The following is a 10,457-nucleotide window of genomic DNA, read 5'->3' on the forward strand; positions in this document are numbered from 1 at the left end:
AGGAAAGGAGGAGTTTGTCTTAATATGATACTTTAAGAGTTTCCACCTCCTTAAGAAGGAAGGTAGTGTATCATTTCAAATGATTAATGAAATAGAAAGATAGCAGAACTAAAACAAGATGAATGCAACAGCTTACATTTATAAATCAATGAGAAGATGTGATCCCCTCAAAAAAGACAGCAAAATACTTAAGAATCCTATTGAATCAAAAGTAGACTCAGCTTTTCAAAAACACTAACCCAAAAATGAATTTAGCTATCCATGAAGTAATCATTTCATCACTTGTTAAAAATTTACAGAAGAAGAAAATAATATTCTGCCCTCTGCATTTTAAAATCTACAAAGAAAAGATTAACAAAGACAAAAGAGGAATAAAAGTATGAGTGGTAAGTGGCTCTTCGGCCACTTGCTGAAGCCTGCTCCCGCTCTGTGGTGTGTACTTCGGTTTCAATAAATCTGTGCTTTCGTTGCTTAAAAAACAACAACAACAAAAAAAGTGGTGGCCGGGCGTGGTAGCTCCCACCTGTAATCTCAGCACTTTGGGAGGCCAAGGCGGATGGTTCACGAGGTCAGGAGTTCTAGATCAGCCTGGCCAACATAGTGAAACCTCGTCTCTACTAAAAATACAAAAAATTAGCTGGGTATGGTGGTGCATGCCTGTAATCCCAGCTAGTCAGGAGGCTGACGAAGGAGAATTGCTTGAACTGGGAGGCGGTGGTTGCAGCAAGCTGAGATTGAGCCACCGCACACTAGCCGGGGCAACAGTGCAAAACTCTGTCTCAAAAAAAGGTAAATAGTTTCTATGAGGAAAATTGAAGAAGTTCTGTTGACTCTGACAAGAGGAGAAAATAAGCTATATATTACCTTTTGGATAAATTAGGAAAAAAGAAGCAAATCAAAGTATTTCTACTACTGCATAAAAAGTTATATAAAAGTTACTATCTGCTTATACCTCTGTACGAAAAAGTGGGGAAGACATAAGACAAACCTTCATGGCATGACCAAAAGAGCTGTTAATTTTGAAATAAAAGGAAAAAAATTCATCTCTCTACTTTCCAAATTTCTAAAACAGAAAAATGACAAAGGTATCAACATTTGTCTATCTGGGATGGGGCCTGAACTAGATTTCACATGATCCCTTTCAGCAATATTACTTTGGTCTATGAAGGAAAATGTCTAACTCCTTTCAGCATGGAGTTTAGAATAAGACCCAAACAGACGTGCACAGATGAAGAACTTTTATTTTTTGACCTGCCAGACTTCTGATGGTCAACATAATCGTCTAAAACACAATTAACGGCAGTAGTACAACTGCAATAAAAAAAAAAAATTAAACATACCTCCTGTTCTTCCATTGCCAATCTGTACAGCAGGTTGAAGACTTCTTTCATTTTTCAACAAATGAGGCAAATGATAATAAATACTTGGCACTTTAAGAGATTTTTTGCTTGTTAACTCCTTTAACAGCTTTAGGGTATTATCTGAAACATACAAGTATAATTAATACACAAGAATTACCTTATAGAAGTTGCTGATTTTATAAAAACAGCAGTAAAAATTAATGAGAACTAGTACTAAAGAATTTTCTTTCGTAGTTTCACGCTTTGGTGAATGAGATCTCCATTTAAGATGAAAAGGACACTTTCACAACCAAAGTCTCACAGATCATGATGTTGATAAAAATGGCTGAAGGAAGCCAAAACGGCCAACCAGAATACCATAAGAAGGAGGGATGCTAAGGACTCACCTCTATAATGTGTTAGAACCCAAGTTTGCCAGACAGACTTTAAATATGCTGTCCACTTATGAAAACGTAATAATAGTAAGTACAGTGACCATCAATCACTTTCACTTTCCTTCTTTTCCTTTTCTTTTCTTTCTTTTTTTTTTTTTTTTTTTTTTTATGAGACAGGGTCTTGCTCTGAAGCCCAGTCTGGTATCCACTGGCACAATCACAGTTCACTGTCACCTTGACCTACCAGGCTCAAGCAATCCTCCCCACCTCAGCCTCCTGGGTAGCTGGGACTGTAGGCACATGCTACCACGTTGACTACTTTTTTAAAAAACATGTAGAGACAGGGGTCTCACCATGTTGCCCAGGCTGGTCTCAAATTCCTGGCTTAAGCAATCCTTCTATCTTGGCCTCCCAAAGTGCTGGGATTACAGGCATGAGACACCATGCCTACCATTCACTTTCTTTATACATTACATTTTATCAAAATTTCACATGAAGATTTTTTTTTTCTGAAAACGTCAAGTAAAATAATTTAAACAGCACAAGTTGAGAATGTCCAGTATAGATCACAGCTTTCAAATTGCTGCATTTTTTTTCTCACTCCGTTTTACACATAGGATGTTTCTGTTTTTATTAGAGGAACCAATGAAGCGTTTAATGATATGAAATAAAAACTTGGTAGTATAAATGAAATTGTTTTAAAATTTCATTAAATTAGAAGTTAACCCTAGAAACAAGGAAGTTAGCAGTAGGAATTTGTAACCTCAAGTTCATTAAAAACATGAGAAGAACCAAAAATTCACAAAAGAAATGCAAATGATTGTCATATGTAAAATTAAAGTTTAATATGAATAAAGAAACAATTACAAATTTTAATATATCTATCAATCTCCACCTATGAAATTAGCAGATTAAATAATAATATTAAATATTGGTGATAACAAGATAAATGTTCCAGCTATTCAAAGCAGCATCAAAAACTCTAAAACATTTCTGTCCTATTACTCGGTAATTTCCCTTTTAAGAATTTAGCTTCTATGTATTCAACAAATGTTTGGTGATTATCGATTTTATTTCAGCAAGTGTACCACGTGTTCAAAAATCAATAGTCATCAAAACACAGATCCTGTTTCTAAGAAAGTCATAATCTAATGAAAATAACTTAAAGGCTACCAGAAATATGATTGATTTATACACAAATAGGTTCATCAGAGTTATAAACTAGGGGGAAAACAACCCATTTGAATAACTGCAGAAAAAATGTTTAACCTATTATGGTATATGATTAGCTGGCATATTCACAGCCACTAAAAATAGGATTTTGAAGACTATTTAGTGATATAGTTTTAAAATGCTCTTAGTATAATTCCAAGAGTAAAAATCAGGCCATAATACACAATAACAATTTTGAAGAAAAATATTCATGGAAAAAATACTATAAGAAAACAAAAAATGTTAGTAGAAATCACTTTGCATCAGGCTTATGGGTGATTTATTTTTTTATCTACACCAGTCAATGGGTTTCAACATCAGGGTGACGTAATGCAAAGTTTATCAGCAGGAGAAGGAGCATGCATCTTTATAAATAAGGTGAGGCAGTGAATCTGGAGATGAGAGGAATGCATGTGTTTTTAGAGCAGGTGAAGCTAAATGAAAAAGTATGCTAATCTAGAAAGATTATGCAAATCTGGAGGCTCTCAATTACCAAAAAAAGAAGAGCACAGAAAGAGAGAAGAACATTTGCATCATCTTACTCTGATCGGGATTTCTCAGAGAGGAAACAGGCCAGATATTCTTAAAGTATCCACTAGGAAACTATGTGTATTATTGATTATAAATCAGGTTTAAGAGCACTAATTGTTTCAAATAGCTCAAAGATTGATTCAGAGACCATCTGAAGTGCACACATAAGTCACCACAGAAACACGTATCTACAAAAAGTTAAATTTTAATCTCATTTGAATGTTTTCAAAAGATGCACATTCTACACTACTGCCAACAAAATTTATTCCACTGTAATTTAACTTTTTTTTTTTTTTTTTTTGAGACAGAGTTTCACTCTGTCAGTCAGGCTAGAATGCAGTGGCACCATCTCAGCTCACTGCAACCTCTGCCTCCCAGGTTCAAGTGATTCTCCTGCCTCAGTCTCCTGAGTAGCTGGGACTATAGGCATAAGCCACCACGCCCAGCTAATTTTTATATTTTTAGTAGGGATGGAGTTTCACCATGTTGGCGAAGCCGGTCTTGAACTTCTGACCTCAAATGATCTGCCTACCTTGGCCTCCCAAAGTGCTGGGATTACAGGCATGAGCCACAACCCCAACCAATTTAGGTTAATATGACTCTCTTAAAAATCAAATTTAGCAGGTAATAAAAAAATTTTTTATAATTTACTTGAAGAGAAAGTTTTGTGTGGTGATTTTTCTCTCTGAGAGGGTAACAGAAGTTGAAAAGGGTAACAGATACATGTCTTTCAAGAAAATATTCCACATGCCTGTTTGAAAATATAATCTTTTTCTAATACAAAAAATACTGTTTGTACCTGAAAACTTATTCAATGCATCCTTACTTCCATTTGTTTCTGCTCCTACACGCTTGAACTGTTGTACAATGGTATTTAATTCAGAAGAGCGCTGTGAGATTCTATGTTCAGCTATTCGAAGACGTTCTTTCAAAGCAAGAAATTCTCGTTGATAAGCAATCAGTTTTTCTAGAAGCAAAACCAAAACAGTTATAGTATATGTCTTAAAACAAAATGAACAACATAATCTAAACAGAACTGTAAAATTACAATGTTTTAATTTGAGTTTTTCAGAAAAAAAATTTATTCATTGATACAGAACTGAAGATAAAAAGGAGCTCTGACTTGTTATATAACAAAGCTTATATGCTCTTATTATTTGTAAGAATGCTTTTAATGCTTATTATTATTATGCTCTTATTTGTAAAAATGTGAGCACTCTCCAGTACTTCATATAATTAAAGATGGATGAAATGATAAAAGGTTTTAGAATAAACACTTCAAAGCATCATACTAACATGATCTGTCAAAGGGCACAAACAACTATAAAGACTGTATTCATATCAATTAGAGAGATGAAACAGAAACTGATGGTAATATGTATAATAATAAAATGAATATAACATATTTTATAGCATAATCATTAATTTCCATAGACCAAAATTTTCCTCTGTACTTCCTAGTTCTCAAAGGTTTCCCTAGGCCAGACTTTGGTCAAATTTCTGATCTCTAAAAACCCAGCAAGTGGCAGATGTGGTGGCTCACACCTGTGATCCCAGTACTCTAGAAGGCCAAGGTGGAATACTGGAGTATAGCTTGAACCCAGGAGTTCAAGACCAGCCTATGCAACACAGCAAGACCCCATTTCTACCAAAAATAAAAATTAAAAAATTAGCTAGGCATGATGGTGTGCGCCTATGACTATAGCTACTCAGGAGGCTGAGGTGGGAGGATTGCTTGAGCCCAAGTGTTGGAGGCTTCAGTGAGCTATGATCACAAACTGCATCCCAGCGTGGGCAACAGAGTAAGACCTTCTCTCAAAAAATAATGAAATAAAAATCCAGTGAGCCAGAAGTACAATGGCCCTAGTCAAAAGTCATTCATAGGCTGAGTGAAGTGGCTCACGCCTGTAATTCCAGCACTTTGGGAGGCCAAGGCAGGCGGATCACCTGAAGTCGGGAGTTCGAGACCAGCCTGACCAACATGGAGACACCCTGTCTCTACTAAAAATACAAAATTAGCCAGGTGTGGTGAGCTTCTGTAATCCCAGCAACTCCAGAGGCTAAGGCAGGGGAAACACTTGAACCCAGGAGGCAGAGACTGCAGTGAGCCGAGATCACGCCACTGCACTCCAGCCTGGCAACAGAGTGAGACTCCATCTAAAAAAAAAAAAAAAAGACAGCCGGGCGTGGTGGCTCAAGCCTGTAATCCCAGCACTTTGGGGGGCCGAGGCGGGTGGATCACGAGGTCAAGAGATCGAGACCATCCTGGTCAACATGGTGAAACCCCGTCTCTACTAAAACTACAAAAAAATTAGCTGGGCATGGTGGCGCGTGCCTGTAGTCCCAGCTACTCAGGAGGCTGAGGCAGGAGAATTGCTTGAACCCAGGAGGCGGAGGTTGCGGTGAGCCGAGATCGCGCCATTGCACTCCAGCCTGGGTAACAAGAGCGAAACTCCGTCTCCAAAAAAAAAAAGTCATTCATTTTAATAATTTGAGAGAATCACAGATCAAAAAGACCTGGTCTAGGAAATAAAAGTGGGCTTTGATGAGGATAAATGTAGGCGTTGAAACAATGAGGAGAAATGAGACAGAACGGAGACAAAGTACACAGTAGAAGAGGCCCAAGGACAAAACTAGAAACCAACACTTAAGAGATGGTGGAAGAGAAGAGGCTATTCATGTACTTGCTCAGAGGTACTGAATAGTAGTGGAGGCTGCAGGAATGTCTGCAACCTCATTAAATTAAGATGAACTGCAACAGTGCTTCCAACTTCCATAGTAAGCTAAATAATCTAAAGCTACTATTTTGACACCTAAACAAATTTTTTGAGACAGAGTCTCACTCTGTCACACAGGCTCGAGTGCAGTAGCAAGATCTCAGATCGATGCTGCAATCACCACCTCCCAGGTTCAGAAGATTCTCCAGCCTCAAGCCTCTGGAGTAGCTGGGATTACAGATGTGTGCCACCACACCCAGATAATGTTTGTATTTTCAGTAGAGACGGGGTTTTGCCATGTTAGTCAGGCTGGTCCCGAACTCCTGACCTCAGGTAATCCGCCAGCCTCGGCCTCTGAAAGTACTGCGATTACAGGCATGAGCCTCTGTGCCCAGCCAGAAAAGCTATTTTTAATTTAACATTATAATTTCTGCTTTAATCATGGATAGAAGCAGTAAAAAACAGACTTACAAAAAATGAGCCTGCAGTCTTAATAATACTCAATCATACTGTTCCTTGGGCCTTACATAAAGGTCCTCACAGTAAACACCTCTTTAGATTCCACGGCAGAAAAAAAATCTCTCTGGCTTAACTGCCATGGTTCACTACATGGAATAACAAAAGCATCTATGTCACCGTATTTGCCTTAATTTGCTCGGAAGGAAAGGAGAAGAGGAAGGGCAGAGAAGGCTGTGATAGGGAAAGGGCATAAAGGGAGCTCCAGGGTGCCAGCTAGGTTCTATTTCTTGATCTGCGTGATAGTTTAGGGAAATTCAGTGGTATGCATTCATGGTTTAGGCATTTTCTGAATGTGTAAATTCATAATATAAGAAATGTTAAAGAGATACTATTCCCAAACACAAAACTATAAACAATTATACTAAACAGTTATAAGAGACATAAGATTTATGTGAAGAAAAGTACAAGCCTTTTACTGACATCTATTAAAAAAATAAATAAAATCATCTCTTATTCCTAAACAGGAAGGCTCAATCTTACGCAAAGATGAATTCTACCCTAAGCAAAAGAAATTCAATTCATTATCTTTCAAAATAACATTTTTTTTGAACTGGATGTATAATTCTAATACTTATCTAAAAGAAGAATGTTTTTATAGGGCCAAGAAAAATCTAGAAGATAATATGGGGGAACTTGCTCTGATATCAGAATATCCTATATGGTTGCAAAAACTAAAAGTTAAACTAAAAAGCTTAACTGCCAGTCCAGACAGTGTGGACAAGGGCAGATCAATATAAACACAGTGTCCAAACATAGCGTGTGTCCAAAAACATATCTTTGAGTTCTTCCCTATGTGAACATTAGAATCCTACCCTTAAGACTTATGCAGTGCCTAGATACTGGTTTCTCAACACTATTTTCCACTAAAATAAACTAGAGCTTGTTGGAGGCCGGGCATGGTAGCTCATGCCTGTAATCTCAGCACTTCGGGAAACCGAGGTGTTTGAGACTAGTCTGGGTAACATAGCAAGACCCCACCTCTATTAAAAAAAAGTTTTTAAAGAACTCTTTGGAGAAATAACTTCAAGATAAGCCTGGAATATTCTTCTGTCAGCAAGAAAGTATTATCAAAAGAAAAAAATGACAGGACTTCTCCAAAGGGCACAGGAGGGCAGTGAAGATACCCCCACTGGCCAAATGCAGAACAATTTAAGTATCAAAATAAATATTGATGGTAATGGATTATAACCCATTGAATAAAATAAGAATCCATGAGTCTATATCAACAATTAACAAATAAAAATGGACAAATAAACAAATTGGCCTTCTTCTGTAAGAAACAGAAGAAGAAGCAGGGCGTAGTGGCTAATGCCTGTAATCCCATCACTTTGGAAGGCTGAAGTGGGTGGATCATGAAGTCAGTAGTTCAAGACCAGCCTGACCAACATAGGGAAACACCATCTCTACTAAAAATACAAAAATTAGCCTGGCATGGTGGCATGCACCTGTAATCCCAGCTACTCAGGAAGCTGAGGCAGGAGAATCATTTCCACCCAGGAGGCAGAGGTTGCAGTGAGCCGAGATCATGCCACTACACTCCAGCCTGGGTGACAGAGGGAGACTTCATCTCAAAAATAAAATAAAAAAAAGAAACAGAAGAAGAAGAAGGACAATTACTAAATGTAGAAGAAATAACGGAAAAACCACCATTTTGCAATCATCATAGCAATAACTGATTCAGGCAAACATCAAAAATGCATGCTAAAACTAACAGGTTGAAATCTGATGAGAAACAGGATAGTATTTATATCATCTCAAAATACCTCCCCACAAAGTACTCATTACTTTACAAAGAGGGAAATGATAATTTCACAGTGGAAAAACCTAGCTGACACCACCTTCATCAAGTGATCAAAGTTCAAGTTGGCAATAATAGGATGGAGATCATATGCCTTATGAAGTGAAGCCCAGAGGACACCCCTCATTATGTGGAATTCCTGCCAAAAATGCATAATCTGATTCCAATCTCAGGGAAACACTGGACACATCCAAACTGGGGAATTATGCATAAAACAAATGGCTTCTACTTTAAGACATATCAGGGTCATCAAAGACAAAGGCCTAGGAAATGACCGACAGTAAGAAAGACTAAATGCAAACCACTGTCCTGGACTGGATCCTGAACCTGAAGAAATAAACACTGTTGAGAAGAACATCACTGGAAAAATAACAGAACACAGACTACAGAATGGGTATGATTGTGCCAGCATCAAATTTCCAGAATTTGACACTTGAACTGTGGTAAGAGAATGTCTTGGTTCTTAGGAAATAAACATAAAATTATTTAGGGGTAAAGAGGCATGATTTCTGCAATTTACTCTGAAATAGTTCTGAAAAGAAGCAAATACCTGTAGAAAGAAAGATGATAGAGGCAAAATGTTCACAATAGGTGAAATGTGTAGAGAAGTTAGTTATTTGTACTATCCTTGCAACTCTTCATTTTATCATTTTTTGAATACGAAGATTCTTTAAAGTAACCAGGAGACTGAATGGCAGATATAGGCTAAGTCTTTCATCAGCTCCTGAGTGGTAGAAAGAAAGAGGAGTCTGAGGGCGGTCTCCATCTCCACATGCATCTTCCTGTTATGTTTTGAAATTACCCTCCTAGAGGCCAGCTTCACCAAGTAGGAAGAATAACCAGTACCATAGAGAAATACCCGACCCCTAATTCTAAAATGCTTCCCTGCTTTGAGGGGAACTGTCCATGCTTTTGGAAAGTTAGCTTATAAAAGATCCCTGGAGGCCCATGGACTATTGGATTATGCCACAGGTATTTAGTTTCTAGCCCAGATGCTATTGCTGTTCTTAGTCCAAGGCCTACAGCTATGAAAAGGCTCCGGGGGGGCCATTTACGATCTCTCTCACATCCGTCCTTGGTTGCTGACTCCATTCTGTCATATTAAAAAAGTTATCCACAACAAAAGCGCAACTTATATTCCATCTAGAAAGCCAACTCAGTTTTCTAGAATTTTCCCTAGAATTTTCTCCATTTGTATTTCCCATAATACTAAACAGCTAATACTATACAGCTCTCTTGAAGAAGAGAGTTATTTATCTGCTTCCAGCATTCAGTTTACTTTAACATAACAGAAGAAAAAATTCCTCCAAATTAATGATATATGTTTGACAATTCCCTATTGTCAAAATTAGTAGCAAAATTATAATTTTTGCCTTTCTTTGAATCATTTCAACTGGTTTCTGTGGGGGGTCATGGTGGGAAACTGAGGGAACTCTCATACTACCATCTTACTGGGAAGTACCCAGTTTTGTTTATTGTTTCGTTTTTGTTGTAGACAAAATCTAACTTTTTTAATTGTAGAAAATTATGGGCCAGGCGTGGTGTCTAAAACCTGTAATCCCAGCACTTTGGGAGGGCAAAGCAGGCGAATCACCTGAGGTCAGGAGTTTGAGACCAGCCTGACCAACACGGAGAAACACCGTCTCTACTAAAAATACAAAAATTAGCCGGGTGTGGTGGTGCACGCCTGTCATCTCAGCTACTCAGGAGGCTGAGACAGGAGAATCGCTTGAAACTAGGAGGCGGAGGTTGCAGTGAGCTGAGATCACGCCATTTGTACTCCAGCCTGGTCAACAAAAGTGAAAACTCAAAGAAAAGAAAAGAAAAAAGAAAAGAAAGAAAGAGGAAGGAAGGCAGGAAGGCAGGAAGGAAGAGAGGGAGAGGGAGGGAGGGAGGGAGGGAGAGAGAGAGAGAGAGAGAGAGAGAGAGAGAGAGAGAGAGAGAG

General features: G+C 38.1%; 1 protein-coding gene across 3 annotated transcripts in view; it reads right to left on the minus strand.

Moving 5' to 3' along the window:
• Window positions 1–10,457, minus strand: part of MGAT4A (alpha-1,3-mannosyl-glycoprotein 4-beta-N-acetylglucosaminyltransferase A) — a 116,085-nt gene that overhangs the window by 59,142 nt on the left and 46,486 nt on the right. For all 3 annotated transcript variants that reach the window (XM_032255391.1, XM_032255392.1, XM_032255393.1), the window contains exons 3-4: window positions 4,278–4,445; window positions 1,341–1,481 (exon numbers count right to left, since the gene is read on the minus strand). In XM_032255391.1, the coding sequence (XP_032111282.1) occupies window positions 1,341–1,481; window positions 4,278–4,445 (309 nt within the window). The remainder of the gene's footprint in view (window positions 1–1,340; window positions 1,482–4,277; window positions 4,446–10,457) is intronic.

Source organism: Sapajus apella, unplaced genomic scaffold (assembly GCF_009761245.1).
Source record: "Sapajus apella isolate SASKATOON/1434 unplaced genomic scaffold, GSC_monkey_1.0 scaffold89, whole genome shotgun sequence".
Classification (NCBI taxonomy): Eukaryota; Metazoa; Chordata; class Mammalia; order Primates; family Cebidae; genus Sapajus; species Sapajus apella.